This window comes from Trichoderma atroviride, chromosome 6 (assembly GCF_020647795.1).
Source record: "Trichoderma atroviride chromosome 6, complete sequence".
Lineage (NCBI taxonomy): Eukaryota > Fungi > Ascomycota > Sordariomycetes > Hypocreales > Hypocreaceae > Trichoderma > Trichoderma atroviride.
The window spans coordinates 2391709-2409866 of NC_089405.1; the positions used below are offsets into that span (position 1 = coordinate 2391709).

Consider the following 18158-nt stretch of genomic DNA (forward strand, 5'->3'; position numbering starts at 1 on the left):
CATTTGCAGATGCGTGAACGAGGTCGAGTCATCTCGGCCAATGGCGTCAAAGCTGTTTGATTAGCCACGTGCTGAAGAGTTATTCAGGCACGCTACGTCACAGGCTTCACTTACACGGGAGCTCCTAGCTCAAGGCAAATCCAGTCATATTGTACCAAGTATTCATTGACCATGATCACGTATATAAACCCTAAGAGCTGTTTGTTGATGGAAATTCCCCAGATAGAAAGACACATTCAAAGTGTTTTGTTTTCAAAGTGTTTCGTTTCTAGTATCAAAAGAAAAGACTTTGACAGATTAAACCATGGCTTCTACATCTTACTCGGCATCAAGCCGTAAGAATGGTATGTGTATACCTGCCTCATAATGTTACTGAAGCTGGACCTTTAGAAATTGAGGCTAATTTAGAGCAGGCGATTTGCACCTGAACTATACCAATGATCGCAACACTACATCTCAGCAGACCGTGTATACGGCTAGCAATGGTGCACCAATTCCTCATCCTTTCGGTATGCATTACTACAGTCACACACTTCTCGTTCTCAACTACTAGAAGTGAATACAGTAGACTAACTGATATGTAGAAACCCAGCGAGCTGGAGAAAATGGCCCTTTGCTGCTCCAAGACTTTCACCTCATCGATCTCCTGTCACACTTTGATCGCGAGAGAATCCCCGAGAGAGTTGTCCATGCAAAGGGTGGCGGTGCCCATGGCTACTACAGAACTACCAATCCGCTCGACGATCTCTGCCTTGCGGATATTTTCTCCGCTGAAGGAAAAGAGTGTCCTATTTCCATCCGGTTTTCAACCGTCGGTGGTGAAAGTGGTTCCCATGACCATGCACGAGACCCGCGAGGCTTCTCCATCAAGTTCCGCACTGATGAAGGCAACTGGGATCTTGTGCAAAACAATACGCCGGTTTTCTTCATCAGAGATCCCGCAAAGTTCCCTCATTTGATCCATACTCAGAAGCGACACCCCGCAAGCCATCTCGGCAGCGGCGATGACTCCACCATCTTCTGGGAATATTTCTGTCAAAATCCAGAATCTGTCCACCAAGTCATGTACACGTTTGGCGATCGCGGCATCCCAGATAGCTGGCGCCATATGCACGGATACAGTGGCCACACCTTCAAACTCGTCAACAAGGAGGGCTCGTGGGTGTACTGCCAGATCCACATCCGCTCGAAGCAGGGCACTGGCTTTCTGACGCAACAAGAGTCTACACGCCGCTCGCCAGATGCGAATCAAAAGGATCTTTACCAAGCCATTGAGCGTGGCGAGTTTCCTCAGTGGGATTTATGCGTGCAGACCATGACTCCAAAGCAAGCCGAGGAGCTGTGGGAGACTCAAAAGATCAACGTCTTTGATCTTACTCACTGCTGGCCCCAAGGCCAGTTTCCTCTCCGCAAGGTTGGAGAGCTCTGTTTGAATGAGAATGTGAAGAATTACTTTGCCGAGATTGAGCAAATCGCTTTCAGCCCGTCTCATCTCGTTCCCGGTAAGCCCAACACTATCATGATCATCGCAAAATGTGTCTAATCAGATACTAGGAATTGAACCCTCGGCCGACCCTGTTCTCCAAGGCCGCTTGTTTTCATATCCCGACACTCAACGCCACCGTCTAGGTGTAAATTATCAGCAACTTCCCGTCAATGCGCCGCGCACAGGCTACCAAATGGCCAACTTCCAGCGAGACGGCCCCATGGCCTTCTTCAACCAGGGCGGAAGAGCAAACTACTTTTCTTCCATTGAGCCGATTTCTTTCAAAGAACGCAACACAAATTTAGACGAGACTCACGGGGCCTTTGTTGGAAAGGCAGTCACTTTCCTCTCAGAGATCAGGCCCGAGGACTTTAACCAGCCTCGTGCCCTTTGGGAGAGAGTTTTTGATGACGCCGCCAAGGAGCGATTCATCAACAACGTGGCCGGCCATATGAGCACTTGTACTGAAAAGGAGATTATTAAGCGCCAGATTGCCATATTCCGCGAAGTGTCGGATGATCTAGCCGTTAGACTGGAGAAGGCCACGGGTATCAAGGGCTACCCTGGTATTAGTGAACTTTCTTTCAACGGCTGCCATAATGGCATGGCAAAGAGCGCTTCTCTTCGAGCCGCGAATGGGCAAAAGAGGCCGCATTTCAATGCAAGCAATGGAGGTCCGGTAGTTGGAACACACAGTTGAAGATGGCGACAGAAATTTATAGCATATAGAGAGATTTATAGATTGCGGTATTCTAGTTGTGAAAATTTGGACAAGCGAGATTAATTTGATTTGCTGCTCACTAGAAACCTTCTTGATTGCTTGACGGAAAATGTAAAAATAAATGCCACCATCGTACGCTACCAAGCGACAACACAGAAGTCGCTGTCAGGCTCTCCCTTGCCTTGAGTGCAATGAAACTAGTCCAAGTCTTATCTTTTGGTGTCGGCTCTCCATATCAATAGTCTATTGATCCGAATGTGGAACCATTGATGCTGCCCGCTTAGCAACCATTTCAAGTGAAGATCCCCATCCCTTTATTAACTCACGTCTTTCGCTCGGCTCTTCGCGCTCTTACCATGTTCTAGCAGTCATGGAATAGGTGCATGTATTATACCTGCATCGTGTAACATCTCATCTCCAGTGACTTAATCACCAAGAGCTTGGTCTCCAGTTACCTACATGTACATAGGCAGGTATGTACAGCACTATGTGTTTTGCACTCACCACCTCAATTCCGCAGGCTTGAGGCCGACCGACTGGAGAATCTCGACAAGTACAGCCGTACATATTTCGCCCTTAAATTCACCATCGCAAGCTACCGATTCCTTGGAGATACTTGGTACATATTGTTGACTATTCGCAACAATGCGCCGGAAAGGCCCCACGCGGACCGCTGCGGACCGGTGCATCGTCCAACCGAGTATAGAGGGGTACAACGACATCACAGCAGTTGCATCTTCACAAGAGGCAAACAATAACTGAATTGCTCTACTGGAGCTCTGACGATTGCATCTCCAAGATGTCGCGCGCAAAGGCTCGCGTTCTAGAGGATGGTGTGCCATGAGACGCCTCCCCAACTGCGAATCCCGGCCAGGATCCGCTAGACGAGATTGACGATGGGCGATCTGCACCGGGTACCCCGGCATCTCTTCCTTTCTCATGAGATGGAATAAGCATCTCTGCGCTTCGAGATTTTCTGACTTCAGTCTTCAAAAAGCGCGGCGCCCGTTAGATGGTAAGCAAATGCCCAGCCTTGTCCAGGTCAAGATGCGGCCGTCAGGTCCGAGTATCGAATCTTATCCAGAGCACTATGCAGGATGCCAACTAATATATCGCAGGGTGCATTCCAAAATGGTGAATCATAGATCATCATAACTTCCCTGTTCACCATCAAGCTGTTGCTAAACCTCCGACATGGAGGGTTTGATGGGAGTCTCCTTGGAGTTCGTTGATTAGGCTGAAGGCATGCCTGTCTAACTGAATCTGGCTCCGAGATATTCTCTTCAGATGCAACTAATGAACGATTAGAGTTCGTGCAGATAAGCTACAGCGTTCTTCGCGTCCGTTGCCCGATTTAGAAGTTCCTGGTGCCTCAAGAATCTCGCTGCCTGTTCGACGGGCGGACCTGGAGAAGCGAGATGAGCCATCCGATTGCTCAATCGTCAAAGTGGCTCATACTAAAACGCAAGTCGACAAGGGTGAGGGTACAGGCATTCGATTCCATACGCGCATTTGGAGACGCTCCTTGAAGATGCCATGCTATGCAAGAAGAGGGGCAGACAGCAACACGAGACATGGTCAACTATCCCGTCTAGGAATCGGAATAACAAGACCAGGCCTGCGCAGAGGCCGGCGGAATACTGCTTTCCACGAGTTTCATTCGCTGGCTTTACGGGGCGTATACGACCGACACCATTACCGGCATGTCATCAATATTTCGATTTCTACCAACAGGAGGCATAAACCAGCAATTGGTGGTTTGTCAGCGGAATAGCCCGAGTCATTGCCAGCATTTCCAGAGCGCAGGCCTTGCTGACCTGGAGGCAATCGATAGGCTTGATGGCGAGCTGTCGTTCACTAATCAGCCCTCAGCATCGTGCTGTTTGGAAGAGCGAAGAGGGAGAAAATTTTCAGTCACTGAGAAGAGATGCGGCACGACACAATTCGAGGCTATGAAGAAATCAAATGCTATTTCCAACAGCCAGCGATACCCAACAAAAGAGTCGAAAACGCGGTACAACATAAAGGAGTAGATCCCCGTGGGGAGCGCCCATCGCAACTAGAGGCCGCTAAACAGTGTTAGTGATCTGGGCCAGGAGACATCAGCTCAGAGGTACCGAGTACGAGCGACCAGCGCTAAGGGTACAGCGCGGTCTTGCGTCAGCTGCTCGCTACAGGCGCTGTGCACGCTGGCCAGTAGCCCTCCGACAGCCTGGCACCGCCCCCCTGGCAGGTACCCCGCGGCAAACGGCCTGTAGCCGGTACCCGACTCGGCTGCCAGCTATGCAGTTATGCACAAACGCTACCCGTTATGTACCCCGCTCATTCTTTTGTTCCATGGAAGCAATCTTCGTGCTGCATCTCATCTCGACTCTGCTGTCCATGGTTTTCTCCGCCTCCGTCATCTGAGGCATGCGGCGACACCATGTCCTCGTCCGACGGAACAGCAGCCGATGCTTCATGGGAACGGTCCGATGGCCGATCGCGGCCTCCACCAACTGTCAACACCATCCGCCGCATCCGCCAGGCCTGCACGAATTGTCGGTGCGCAACCACCCGCCAACACGTCTCCGGTCCAGCTCTCTCTGGGCCGTGCACATTGTGTCGAACGAACAAGATGGGAATACCCCAGAGGCTGACTTCTGTGTGTGAATCTTCTTCTCCAGGCATCGCAAGACGAGATGTTCCGGCGAGCGGCCCAGATGCATGAACTGTCGACGAGTCGATCGCGTCTGCCACTATGAACCCTACTCCACCACCAATCCCCCGAGCTCAGCTTCAGTTGCTGCGAACAATGGCGCGGCAAAGGGCAAATCGCCGTCTTCTCTCTTCCCTCGCGCCGGCGTGGTTGATGTGAGCCATGAACCCTTGGAAATCAATTCTGGTGGTAGACGAGTTGCGTCCTAACCATGGGATATGTAGCCGGAGCTCCTGAATAGGATCAACACCATCGAATCGCAGCTGGCGCAACTGCACAGCCAAGGCCTGATTGGCTTTCTGTTTGTCATCCCCGATCAATGCTCCCGTCCCAATCACCGGACGACGACCGCATATCAAATGGAATTCGGTACTAACCATGCGTCTCTCGTTTACAGGAATGGCGAGCATCAGAATGGATCCGTTGCTTTCCCAGATCTCGCGGCTGCCACTGGCTACCAGGAAGTCTCGCCAAAGTTCACCGAGCCATCGCCTCCTCAGCATCAATATCCGCCTTCCGCCCCCGAGCCCACAAACACCGTTCCCGACTTGTCAAGTACAATGTATGTTGGCTTCAACCACCGTGACATGAACGGATGGGAATATCCTTTCCTACTTTGGAATGACAGCATGGGCTAACTTCTCCTATAGGAGATTTACTACCGCGCCGCCTCCCGCCGTCATGGATCACCTCATCGATGCATATTTCCTCCACGTCCACAACCAGCCATATTCATATTTTCACGAACAGAGCTTCCGGGAGAGGGTCAACTACGGTCTTATACCAAAGTGCCTGCTCTTTGCAATTTTGGCCTCTGCCCTTAAATTCTCAGATATCGAATACTTCCAGGGTTCCATACGCGAGGCCACCGAGGCATACGCTAGAGAAGCCTGGCTAGCCATCCTCCATGAGCATCTGACCGTCGAGAACAATCCGACGTTGGCAGTTGCCCAAGCTAGCAACATCCTTGGCGTGGTCGATTTTACATGTAAGCCACATCTTAATAAGGAACGAACGTTGACATTGTTAACTTTGTTTTATATAGGCGGTCGTACAAGTTCGGGGTGGTTAAAGATTGGCCTTGCCGTCCGCATTGCGCAAGACTTGCAGCTCATGAGGGAACCGAAAAATACAATGCCACCAATTGAGCAGGAAGAACACCGGAGGGCTTTTTGGTCAATATACCTTCTTGACAAGCTGGTCTCAGTTGGTCAAAGCCGCCCGCCTGCCATTGCCGAGGAGGATATTCACGTCCAACTGCCCAGCGACGAGGAGACACTCAGAAGGGGCATCTGGAAGAAGACTCCCACACTCCATCAGCTTATCAACTGGAAATCCGAGACGGAATCATCGGTCAACGGCACCTTTACGCAGACGATACTCGCTGCGACAGCCTTGGGTCGATGTTGTCGATATGTCTTGCATGGGCGTGAGATGGACGAAATGCCACCATGGGATCCCAGGTCCGACTTCACACTACTAAACACCTTTTTACTTTTAATCGACCATCATCTTCAAGTGGAGACTCCTTCTATCCCTCAAATTGTAGAGCACTATCGCAGGCCGGATGGCACCCTGGACTTCCAGTCACTTGAACACGTTGTGTTTGCGCGCATCGTATTTCACACCGCTCACTGTCTCCTTAATCACCCCTTTCTTCTCCGGATGAGGCTCCAGAAATCAAATTGCAAGGTACCGCCGAAATTTTTAACTCGTTCCTTTCAAATCAGCTGCAATCATGCTCGATCAATATCCAGCTTAGTGGAGGATGCCATTGCATCTGGCTGCCATGTTCAATCCTCCTTTTACGCATATGCCTCCATCCTTGCCGGTGGCATTCTCTCTTTAGCCATCCATATCGACCAAGAGAAGGGGCAGGTGACGGACCCGGAAACACTCAACCACTACCAAAAGGCCATTCATATACTAGAAAGGACAGGGAGGAGATGGGATCATGCTTCGAAAATGGTGAGTCTACATTGCTTATTCCGCGCCATTCTATGATTATTGACATCCCACTTGCTATATCAGCATCTTCAATTAATGCTATTCGATGCCAACTACCATTCTCTCGCCGCCCTTGTGGACTCCCAAACGCCGGAAGTCGATCCGAAATTGGAATCTGCGCTGTGGCTCATGGTCGACTACGTAGCCATGTCGGCACTGAACGAGACAGCACTAACACCCCCTCCTTTATCCACTGATACGTTTCTAAGCCCACTCAATGCTCAAATGAGCCTTGACAGTAATGATGGGTTTTCGGGCTTAGGCTCCGATGCGAATTCCGATCCAAACGTTGCTTTTCTTGGTAACGGCGTACCCTTATGAGAAACGCCTCTGCTTTTATCTTGTTTATAGCGAATGATGAAACGATATAGCAACAAGATGTTGATTTAGCAGTATGAACTACGCACACGACATATTTGGCACACGATATATTTGGGAGAAAAAAGTTGACGACTGTTTGACATGTGCATTTGACGGCTGTGGATATGACAATATACCATTAATATAAGAGCGAATCTCTAACTTGACCGTTTTCACCTCTTGCGCATGCTTTGTATGCTATTGTCATGTATAAACGCAGCTCGTGACAGTAGCTTCAATAAGGGTATATTTATTATCAGAGATGCATCATCCGAGAGCCTCTCCGTCTACTTTATTTGTTCACAAACATAGACTGCACGTTGCAGTACTCCTTCAAGCCGTTGGCTCCCCACTCGACACCGATGCCGCTCTCCTTGTGTCCGCCAAATGGCACCAGCGGGTTGATCTCAAAGTGTCCGTTGATCCAGACGGTCCCGGCTTCGAGATCGCGGCCGAACTGCTCGGCTTTCTTGACGTCCTTGGACCATACGGAGGCGCCGAGGCCCATGGTTGAGTTGTTTGCGCGAGCGATGACTTCTTCTTCGGTGCTCCATGAGAGCAGGGGAACGATGGGGCCTGAATAATTGCAAAGCCATTAGTATCATACTCTCTATGATATCCATCTTCTTTTCTCTCTTACCAAAAGGTTCCTCCACGACAATTCGCGAGTCTTCAGGAGGTCGGTCAATAACAGTAGGGGTGATATAGTAGCCATTCGCTAAAGGCTCAATCTTGCCGCCAACAGCGACCTTCCAGCCTTGCTTCTCGATATCGTCAAAGTATGTCTTGACGCGCTCGTACTGCATCGAGTTTTGAACAGGCCCGTGACTGACACCGGTCTGGGATCCGTCGCCCACGGTGTAGGCCTTGATGTGCTTGACCATGGCGTCGCGAAACTGTTCAAAGATGGATTCGTGGACGTAGATGCGCTTCATGTTTAAGCAGACCTGAGCAAAAAGGAGCACGTTAGCCGGACTGTTTTTGAGGCGTATCTGTTGACGTGGCTTACCTGTCCAGAGTTGACAAAGGCGTAGAGAGCAGCTTTTTCTGCTACGCTTTCGACATCTACATCGGGGAAGACAATGGCCGCGTCATTGCCACCACTATTAATGCTGTCAGATAATGCTCCTACTAAGACCAAGACTTATAGATCAGAAGACTTACAGCTCAAGAGTGACTCTCTTCAGAGTTTTGGACGCACTCTGCATAACCAGCTTCCCTGTGTGTGTTGAACCTGTAAAGCTAATCTTGTCGATGCCAGGGTGGCTAGTGATCCAAGGACCAAGATTGTCATCTCCGCTGAGAGATTGAACAACGCCAGGAGGGAAGAACTGCTGCGCCAACTCAACGAGCTTCAGGCCGCCGTAGGGCGTGAAAGGCCTAATACACGAGTTAGAGAGAAAGGGCAAAACGTTGAAGCATGCTGATAGTAGGGGCGAGGCTTACGAGGGCTTGAGGATGACGACGTTTCCCGTGAGCAAAGCGGGTGCCATCTTTCCAGCTGCTACCAAGAGGGGGAAGTTCCAGGGAACGATGGCGGCAGCCACGCCCAAAGGCGTGTATCTGGTGAAGATTGTGTGCTTGTCGTTGTCTTCGATGATTTCCTCGGGGAGCTCGATGGAGGCCATGCCCCTGAACCAGGCAATCGCGGCACCTGTTTCGACATCTGCTTGGGGGATCTAGAAGGCAACGTTATATTAGCAATTTTGCCTTGAGCAGTCAAGTCAAGTCATTTGTAAAGTGTTTCTCGTACCGGCTTTCCCTGCTCCGAGATGAGCAAATCTCGAAACTCGGTCTGGAACTTTTCAATGGCATCTGCGTATGCCAACACGGCAGCCTTGCGCTCCTCGTAGGGGACCTTGCGCCACTTCTTAAACGCCGCCTTGCCGGCCTCGACGGCCTTGTCGACGTCCTCCTGAGTCGCGACGGGGACGTCAGGCCTCGGCTTGAGAGTGGCTGGGTTGATTCCGTGGCGGGTTTTGTCTGTTGGTGCACTTTTGCCGTTGATGATTTGGACAAAGTTGCCTTGGAAGTCCAGGTTTTGGACGTCGTTGGCTGTTGAGTCAATAGCTGAGGGTGCCATTGCGAGAATATGTAGTATGTAGTAAGTATATAGTGTAGTATGTGAAAAAAACGCTTGCTACAAAGGGCAGATAAAGAAAAGAGACTTGGAGGGAGAGGATTTACTACTCTTCGGGCATGTAGATATGGGCGTTCTACAAGCCACTTTATGTTGACTCCAGATAGCTCTCTCCCTTATGAATTCCGTTTTCGGAATCACATCACCTTTCATCCCCGCAGAGACTGAAGCGGTCCGTAACACAAAACAGCCAGCCACTAATGCCAAGCAGCGTCATACTAGCATAGTATACGAAGCTGTCTCGCTTCTCGGAAATATACTCTTATCGTTAATAGACATACATTTCGAGACATGCCTAAGCAAGCCACAAGTCAGTCCAATATAGCTTCCTCTCTCCCCTCCTCCACTCTAAACCCCAGATCTACTTCACCCCGCCACATAGCTACGACCGGACCGCATGTCCAGCTGCAGATGATGGCGGTCCGAGATGTCTTACAGCCAATGACGGTTCGTGTGGCCAATGTATCTCATCTTTGTGGGGTAAGGAAACGCTATCGGAAGGCGAATGCGTGGTTGGTAGGGATCATTGATGGCAATATTCGTTCTAAAGTTTAGTGCAGAGCGGGAGCTAAGGACAGCCTATTTCGAGACGGCGCCGCAGGCTTTCACTTGATTTGTATAATAGAGCACAAGCTGGGTGGCGCAAAACGGAGCGTAGTTCGTCGGTTGCCTAATTAGGCAGTTTCTTGAGAAATTAGGACAACAGCAACCATTGAGGCATTCTGCTGTTTGGCTCATCACATTATTGCTTTCTTGTTTGTAACTCAACTCGCCCGAGTATGTGAAACAGACGCTCGAGGAGTGAGATCCACCACTTTGGCTTGTGAGGTTATCCGATGCTGGATGTACCTCGCCTCGTAGTATGCGTCGTGGCGGATACGTATGACCTGCTGCGTCTTGCCATCCATGAGGGTCAAGATAACGGAGTAGCACAGAGTACAAAGTGGGTTGATCATCGGATAGGGGACCCGATATCGCAGTAATCTGATTGTCAAGATCGGATGGTGCGAGGAGAAGAGAGAATTGCAAGAGGTAAACACTCAAATTCACGTCAACATCTCAAAAATGGATGTAATGACGAGAGATTAGCTCTCGAGTATATTATATGACTATTCAATGATCCCAAGTTTGCCTACTATCGGAAGTAAACTATAGCCTGTACTCCAAGAAATGACTTTCCACATCCCATGAACCCTTAACAAACAAAAAACTCATTGAATATGTCCAGTCCCTCTCCCGAATGTTGCAAAAAGCTATCCGCCCGGAAAGGCTCCGCCACATACCAGCATGTCGCAGCCTCCAGGTCCTTTAACCAATCCTGGTCAGCCACGAGATAATCCTCCTCTACCTTATTGGACTCTCCTGCTTGTCCTCCACGTAGCTCCTCCTTGTCCTCCTTATCCCACTCCAGAGAGGCCTTTGCCAAATCAGCCCCTGCATACGTGTCACGCATAGACTGCATTAGCCTCATGCTCTGGCGATATCCCTGCTCCGTTGCACAGCCTTGGAGCTGGCCCTTTTGCTCCAGCATGTATACGCTTGCGGCGGACACTGCTATGTTCGCCGCCATGCTGGGGAGTAATCGGTCGAGGCCATGGTCGTATATATTCTTGGAGATTTCTTCAATCCTCTTGGCCGAATGCTGCATGTGAATCTTGCACATCTCCCTTTCCATGGTAGATGCACTCGCGTCGTTAATCAGCGCCATGAACCTGGAGCGATAGAGACAAAGCACCGCTGTGTAGTAAATCATGTGCAAGACTGCACGATCCAATGATATGCTCGTGTTTCCATCCTTGCCTATGTCGCTGTTCGAGATGGGCCTGTATGAGACACTCTCCGGCAAGCCATCTCTCCACTCCAGCAGGTCCCGCATATACGTGGTGAACTTCTGTTCGCCCTCGGCCGTGATCTTGCGTGTCTCGGAAAAGTTGGAAAAGTTGTCGTGGGGCGCAATGTACATGCTGCTGGACAGGAAGCTCATCGACTGGCAAAGCGTTGCCTGTGCGACACACATGCGTGCCAGCTCAGCGCGCTTCTTGCGGCTCTTGACGTAGACGCACACGGCCTCGAATTTGGCGTGGTCGTCGTCGCTGCGGATCTGCTCCGGCTGGAAATCGGCCTCTTCGAGCATCGAGACTTGGAAGTCGCCGTCCTTGATTCGCGGGAGCCGCTTCATGCCGAGTGATAGGAGGCGGTCGCGGATGAAGCAGCACCACCAGACGCGTCGGCGCAGCCTCTGCTTGCGCTTTGATAGGTTGGGCTTGTTCACCGATGGCTCGAGGTGCAGTCCTGCTGCAAAGGCGTGGGACACAGCGGCGTCGATCCAGAACCAGGTCTTTCCATGCTCGTCAGAGGCGTCTTGCCATGAGGTGATGAGTAGCAGAGACTGTGTGAGGACCATTTGATCCAGCTCGCAGTTGTACTTGTATAAGAGCTGTTGCACAAAGGATATGTTAGCGACTACCTGGATGTAGACAATATAAAGGCCTTGTTCTTGTTGCAAAAAACTCACCCTGACTCTCTTCATAAACGTCGTACGGGCCTGCTTTCGCGTCTGGAATCCAGCATTTCTGAGAGCATCCAGCTCTACGTGTGCAGTTCCCGCTGCCAGTACAGCCTGAAGCAACAGCAAGCTGACCTGGCCTGCCGACCCATCATGTGTTTCTATGGCGTGTAGAAAGCCATCCAAGTCAAGAGTCGGTACATACGGATGCACGTATTCGAAGAAAGCGCGGAGTAGGGCGTTCTGAAGTGCGCCGTCTGGAAGATCCAAGGCGCCCTCATTGTGCAGATAGGTCATATCGTCCGGCGGTAGGCTCGTCAATGGCCGGACATAGTGTGGCAGATCAAAGCTTTGAGCGTCGTCTGATGGGGAATCGTCTTGTGGGGATTTGTCGGATTCGATGTCTGCTCGTAAAAGCTCCAAGTCTTCCATGGAGATGGCTGCTTCCGAAGTATCGATTGCAAACTCTTCCAGCAAGTTGCATCCGCCATCCTTCATGACAGCCTCCGTGATCGTATTCAACTCAGCCGAGGTCGTGCTTTGTGTTTGTCTCTTGCGCCGTCTAAGCACTGTTAATAGATATTCTTGATACTTCACAACTCAGTTCTCAAGTGCATACCTCCTGGGCCGACGAGCATGTGTAACACACTGCTGTCCATTCCACTGACAGTTGCCGCATGGTGATCGTATAGTCACATCGCATCTGACCTTTCTGGCTCTACATGCAAGACACGCCTTGCTCGCTCTTCGCACCGGCTGCTTTGAAGACGAATGAGGCTCTGGGCTAAGGGAGCTGCTATCGGACAATCCGTCCATAGCGGTGCTAAAGTGCTCCAGGGGATCCATCTGTCAGGCTACTGCAAGGAATACACGCAGACGAGGGCAACAGGTCTTCCTTCGGTTTAACAAGTGTATAGCCGAGGTCTTAAAAGCAAAATGAGCGGCCCTTGATATATATTTAAACATGTTCCCGCAACTGGTATTATCCGATGCCGGGCTCTTTGTCAGTCCGCCGAGAATGACTCCAGCTTCGGTCCGGATGGGGCCCGCCACAATCCGCGCTACGCCGTGGCGGTCCGCGATCCCCAGATTATACAAGAAGCTCAAGGGCTAGAGAGACGCGGGGTAAGAAGTGGTGAAATGGCTTTCTCTTGGCTATTCACAAGCTGATTGGGGCGTCGAAGTCTTGAAGCGTTAGTGGTGCCGCCCGAAATGGTTAATTTCGGTCAATTTGGGCTATCCCAACTCGATTCTTGAGCTCCAACCGCAGCCACTATTACCACTGTCATTACCGTCGTTACCAGAGTTGAGTTGATCGAGTTCGGGTTTGGCCCGAGGTATCTACAGACAATGCGTTCTTAACGCAGCAGTGACAGAAGTTGACGTGCTCAATTCGAAGTAATACAAAGGGCTGGCGTGCTTTCGCTTGGGGTATTCAGAGTAGAAAGTAAACTCTTGTCTATGAGATCAAATCCAGTCGTTGATGCAACAGGAGTCGCCAAAGACCCGTCAAATGCAGTTACCCGTACCACAATCATATCTGCGCCAGCCTTTGTCGGGGTGACAGTAACCAGAGTTGACTTGTCATTACTGAGGTACATCCATAAGAACATCTGGCCGATGATATTTTGTCGGATGCCTGCACATGTAGCTACCTCGGTCAATCCACTGGTGCATTCTGAAGGCTGCGTAGAGACTGCGGTGACACCCAAATCATAACCAGTGCCGTGGTCAAAGACTAGGGGGGGGGGATTCCGCGAGTATTGAGATGAAGCGCATGTTATAGAATAATGTTAATCAAATACGGCTTAAACAAAATAGGATAATAATGTTAGACAGATGCACAATAAACATACCAGATTTACAAGAGTCTCGTAGCAAGGCACGGTCAAGCCATCCGATAGGCTGCTTTCAAGTATCTTCTCAAATTTCTATGGGCCGGTGGCAATAACCTCAGAGCTGCTCATATCCGCTGCAGAGGACAGTTGCCGGACAATGAACCAGTGAGCATGATGAGAGGATTGAAAGTCGAAAGAGTTGAGGAGATGAGAAGAAAGCATAGTATGACACAAGGTTGTATTGTAGACGCACTCTTAGCGGACACTATATAGTCTTCAACGTGACATTATGCCTCCAGGAATATATAATTATTTCGCTCTATGCCCATCTATGTACAAATTCTGCTTTTGTCTATACATTTACCTTTACAGTTTTACTCTTTTTTTCTCTCCCACCCATCTTCGCCCTCCCTCAGAAACTCTTTTCCTCCCTTCATGAGATCAGTCACGCCCGGGATCGCATTCTCCATCCAAAACTGCGTTCCATTTGGTCTCCCAAGTGCCTGCCCAACCTTGCCTTCATCCTCATGGACAAGCCATCTTTCATCGACTGTCCCCAGAAATACATCGACTGTGCTGCCATCGTCTGTTGAGCGCCAAACTAACGAGGTCCCACATCGCTTACAAAATCCTCGGTAACGGCCAGGTGATGATTCGTACTCCTCGAATGTCTCCTGAGTGTGAAATGGAGGACTCAACTGTGCCGGCAAAACGATGATGAATTGAGCAATGAGGGACGATGTCCACTTGCGACACATTGTGCCTGTTGAGTGATTAACTCGGCATACTTTGAGGCGAATAAATTAGGTGAGACTTACATTGACAGGCCGATGACTTGAGGAAGAAAAAAAAGGGTAAGTTCCAAGTTGCATTCCTTCAGACATCAAAATTATATTCGGGCTCGTACCTGAGGCGGCCATGGGCTTTCGCCGGACGCAGATATTGAGTAGCGGATTGAGCCACAGAGGCATCCTCCCGTAATAGCGTTCGGGAATGCCATAACGCCAGAAATCGAGTCAATCACTTATTCGGGCAGTAAACATAAAATTAAAGAATTTCACCTTTTTGAAAAGGGATGAGTTATCTTTCATGACACATGCACTATTGTAGCAATATGTGGATCTGGTGCTGTCATTACTCCGAATAATGCCATTTTCGGCGAGATCGGAGAAGAAGACGGCGAAATCGATCCTACAGCATAATATAATCGTCAAGTGCGGCGGTTTGCAGATGCGCAAGACTTTAAACTCGGCAGCGAACTTTCAAAATATCTCAATTGATCTCGGTCCTTACACGCTGTTATTATAGCATCTATTATATCAATCGACAATCGTCTATATATGATCTCTTCGTGTACTTTAAAGACGAAAACAGAACTCGACGCAAAGCCATACACGCCACCAAATGCAAGCAAAATCATTGACAAAAATAACCATAGGCCTTCTTGTTAGAACCCCTTCTCCTTCAACTTCTCCTCCGTCCATTCCCACAGCTTCTTCGACGCATCCGCATTGTTGGCCCATGAATTCCCTTTCTGCAGCTTTCCCACAGGCGAATAGAATCCACCCTGCTGGATTTTGTTCTTGTCTGCAGTAGCGGTCCAGAGCTGTGTCAAGGCTCCATATACCGCATCGTGGTAAACCAAGGGACCAACCAGCGCCATTCCGAATCTCATAAAGTAGCTGTTTTCAAAAGTCTCGCTATACAAATCCGTCTTGATAAGACCAGGATGGATAGACATGGCGGTGATCTCGGGGTGGCGCTTGGCCAACTCGGCAGCGAAGAGGATATTGGCGGCCTTGGAGGAGGCATAAGACGTCCATCCGCCCTTTTTCCATAGGTCTTCCGAGATAATGGTATCCAATGATGGCGCCGCCATGTTCGCCATGGATGAGATGGACAGGACTCGTACGTCGGCATTGTACTTGGTCACAGTTTGCTTGAGCAGAGGGAGCAGCCGCGTTGTGAGGAGAAAGTGGCCGATGTGATTGGTACCAAACTGAATGTCGAATCCATCGTCAGTTTTGCCTGGCGGCAGGTTCATGATTCCGGCATTCAGAAAGAGCAAGTCAATTCGGTCGGTGCTCTGGTTCAGCGTGTCTGCAGCGGCGGCGACAGAAGCCAGGTTACTGAGATTGAGCGGCACGAAGACGATGTCGGCTGGCTGAGGCAGCTGAGAGTTAATGGACTCAATGGCGTCTTTCGCTTTGGCCTCATTCCTGGTGGCTAAGAAGACCTTCTTCGGCGAGTGCTTGCACAGCTGCAGTATAGTCTCTTTGCCAATTCCAGCATTGCTGTTAAAACCCCCGGTATCAGTTCAAGGCTCAATCTTGGCGCAGCTAAAAGGACAAGATAGATCTCAGGTGAGAAATTAGAGCGCGGGGACTAACCCTCCAGTAACGACAATTACTTTTCCTTCCTGCGAAGGTATATCCTTTTCGGGAGCAAATTGGGTGCCGAATAGTCCAAACATTTTCTAGTTGTCGTGTGAAGTCGTACAAGGAGAGAAAAGAGTCGAATTGTTGCTTTGATTCGAAGTGGAATCTGTCCAGACGGAAATCTTTCGTTTTTTAGCGAGGGACCAACGCGTTTATAATGCCGATGCGACGTTCTCCACTCCAGCTCCAGGCACATAGGTGTGCAGTATACAGTATGCGTCGCAACTCGCAATTCATCTGCCTGTTTGAATTCCGAGTGCGAGTATGGCATTCATCACCTGTTGACCATCTTCGAATGATTGCGGCATCGACATGCACAGCGCATCGCTCGATTACTCATCTTTGTGGCTTTCCCTCTTCACACGTCGGACTCGCATTCGCCTAATTCTGATTATATAATGCAGTCAACCAACTGCGCAAACGCGGACAACAAGTCGCCACGCATCTTGAGAAAACAACTGCTGTTAGGTTGCGATTACGACAGCGATGCATTTCGTTGGTTTCAAATCAAAGGCGTCCTCGGCCTTGCTATTCATCCGAATGTAGGCAAGTTACGACAACACCGGAGCCCGGCAAAAAACCGAGGCCGCTCGATGACGATGTAGCAATTACGCTGATTCTTTCAGCTCGATATAGATTCTTACTTCGTACCTCGGCTCCAAAGCCCCCTGCGTTCCACTTGATAGGACGAATGGAAGTGTATATGAGTACGGCATATTTTTGATGAAAATAAGAGTGTCTCACTCTCCAGAATGTCATTCGATGTTTGCTTCTGCGCGTAGCTGGTGAGACGTTTATCAGCCCACTGTACTTATCTCATAGATAGGCCTCATCGAACAAGAGAGTAGATGAAATAGTGCGGTGAACGGCGCATTCTTTTGTGTCACTTGTAATAATACAACACTGCAAAGAATTTGACGGCCAAATTACCCTATTACCCTATACGGCTTTAAGTCTACGAGATCGGAATAGCTTACGGGTGCACCCGCAAAAGCTTGAACTTTGGGCGTCTAAACTGACATTCGCACATCAGCACTTACATTGGGCTACCCTAAAAAGTCGCACTGGTATTGCAACTTCCATCACAAATCTACCCGACTTCTTTCTTGTGGAGGAAAGGACGCAAAAAAAATAGAGACTGGTAATTCTAGTTAGCCCGCAGAATCGTACACGAAATTAAGCTACACGTAAAGGGTATTCGGTAGATCCATCGAACAAGTCTAAATACAACCATATTCCAATCTTACATAGGTAGATAGGTATCGAATGTTGCCATTAAACGCAAGTCGACCTGTAGTGTCGCGTATTTCGCTATCAATGTCAATATTACTCGCTTATAATCCTCGAGATTTCATTAAATATTTTCGACAAGATATAAAGTGAATCTTCCGCCTAGTCCTATATCGACCGTCTACGTATCCCATGCACAGTCCAAGGAGTATAGCAATCATGTTTGACCAAGAGACGGGTTATACTGCCCTTCCAGCTGAGATACAGTATCACAGATTGAAACAGATCCGAGAGGCTAATAGCGGCTGCACCGATGCACGAAATGAGTCTCAATTGCGCCAGGCAGCTCGGTTATTTATTGCGTACTACTATCTCTGCTTGTCTGCTCTGGTTCAGATCGCGTATAAGCGAATGCCAAATATACCTACATGTAGCTCATAGACCAAGATGATCTGTATCAGCCCTTCTCAGAGTGATTGCAGCTGCTTTATGTAGCAAGAAATACCTGATAGGCCATGGACATTGTGCTCCAGATTTATTCTACAGCTAAAGCAAATTGCCAGGGAACAACGCAATCTTAGATGTTGCAACCAAACCAAGCGTTATTAGAGATCGGTAGCCTTACCAAGAGTAAATTAGGTACATGTGCTCAGTAGTAGTAGCATTGTTACTTCATAAGTATCCCATAATCTAGTCTATGCTACTTTTACGTTAACAGGCTGCCTCCCCATGTC

General features: G+C 49.4%; 6 protein-coding genes across 6 annotated transcripts; 2 read left to right on the forward strand and 4 right to left on the reverse strand.

The window, feature by feature from the left end:
• Positions 1 to 207: 207 nt before the first annotated feature.
• On the forward strand, positions 208 to 2303 carry TrAtP1_011385 (uncharacterized protein). Its single transcript, XM_014084552.2, has 4 exons — positions 208 to 344; positions 414 to 509; positions 585 to 1502; positions 1555 to 2303. The coding sequence occupies exons 1-4, from the start codon at positions 305 to 307 to the stop codon at positions 2184 to 2186; spliced, it is 1686 nt and encodes a 561-aa protein (XP_013940027.1). The 5' UTR covers positions 208 to 304; the 3' UTR covers positions 2187 to 2303.
• Positions 2304 to 4518: 2215 nt separating this feature from the next.
• On the forward strand, positions 4519 to 7233 carry TrAtP1_011386 (uncharacterized protein; the record flags this gene model as incomplete). The annotated part of the gene is made up of 7 exons (XM_066115092.1): positions 4519 to 4751; positions 4874 to 5060; positions 5130 to 5206; positions 5303 to 5467; positions 5556 to 5893; positions 5951 to 6873; positions 6937 to 7233. The coding sequence occupies 7 exons, from the start codon at positions 4519 to 4521 to the stop codon at positions 7231 to 7233; spliced, it is 2220 nt and encodes a 739-aa protein (XP_065971190.1).
• Positions 7234 to 7564: 331 nt separating this feature from the next.
• On the reverse strand, positions 7565 to 9355 carry TrAtP1_011387 (uncharacterized protein; the record flags this gene model as incomplete). Its single annotated transcript, XM_014083360.1, has 6 exons — positions 7565 to 7848; positions 7913 to 8219; positions 8282 to 8375; positions 8437 to 8652; positions 8719 to 8951; positions 9026 to 9355. The coding sequence occupies 6 exons, from the start codon at positions 9353 to 9355 to the stop codon at positions 7565 to 7567; spliced, it is 1464 nt and encodes a 487-aa protein (XP_013938835.1).
• Positions 9356 to 10568: 1213 nt separating this feature from the next.
• Positions 10569 to 12870, reverse strand: TrAtP1_011388 (uncharacterized protein). Its single transcript, XM_066115093.1, has 3 exons — positions 12538 to 12870; positions 11928 to 12480; positions 10569 to 11849 (listed from the first exon to the last, which is right to left on the reverse strand). Exons 1-3 carry the CDS (start codon positions 12762 to 12764, stop codon positions 10608 to 10610), a joined length of 2022 nt encoding a protein of 673 aa, XP_065971191.1. The 5' UTR covers positions 12765 to 12870; the 3' UTR covers positions 10569 to 10607.
• Positions 12871 to 14052: 1182 nt separating this feature from the next.
• TrAtP1_011389 (uncharacterized protein) lies at positions 14053 to 14823 on the reverse strand. Its single transcript, XM_014083288.2, has 3 exons — positions 14664 to 14823; positions 14575 to 14590; positions 14053 to 14519 (listed from the first exon to the last, which is right to left on the reverse strand). The coding sequence occupies exons 1-3, from the start codon at positions 14754 to 14756 to the stop codon at positions 14131 to 14133; spliced, it is 498 nt and encodes a 165-aa protein (XP_013938763.1). The 5' UTR covers positions 14757 to 14823; the 3' UTR covers positions 14053 to 14130.
• Positions 14824 to 15203: 380 nt separating this feature from the next.
• On the reverse strand, positions 15204 to 16229 carry TrAtP1_011390 (uncharacterized protein; the record flags this gene model as incomplete). Its single annotated transcript, XM_014084554.2, has 2 exons — positions 15204 to 16050; positions 16147 to 16229. 2 exons carry the CDS (start codon positions 16227 to 16229, stop codon positions 15204 to 15206), a joined length of 930 nt encoding a protein of 309 aa, XP_013940029.1.
• Between the last annotated feature and the right edge of the window lie 1929 nt (positions 16230 to 18158).

Bases quoted from the DNA above. Each gene is read 5' to 3' on its own strand.
- TrAtP1_011385 (XM_014084552.2), top strand. From the start codon at position 305: ATGGCTTCTACATCTTACTCGGCATCAAGCCGTAAGAATG. The intron at 510-584 runs GTATGCATTACT...ACTGATATGTAG, and splicing joins ACCAATTCCTCATCCTTTCG to AAACCCAGCGAGCTGGAGAA. The intron at 1,503-1,554 runs GTAAGCCCAACA...ATCAGATACTAG, and splicing joins CCCGTCTCATCTCGTTCCCG to GAATTGAACCCTCGGCCGAC.
- TrAtP1_011388 (XM_066115093.1), bottom strand. From the start codon at position 12,764: ATGGATCCCCTGGAGCACTTTAGCACCGCTATGGACGGATTGTCCGAT. The intron at 12,481-12,537 runs GTATGCACTTGA...AACAGTGCTTAG, and splicing joins CATGCTCGTCGGCCCAGGAG to ACGGCGCAAGAGACAAACAC. The intron at 11,850-11,927 runs GTGAGTTTTTTG...TTTGTGCAACAG, and splicing joins CGTTTATGAAGAGAGTCAGG to CTCTTATACAAGTACAACTG.
- TrAtP1_011389 (XM_014083288.2), bottom strand. From the start codon at position 14,756: ATGGCATTCCCGAACGCTATTACGGGAGGATGCCTCTGTGGCTCAATC.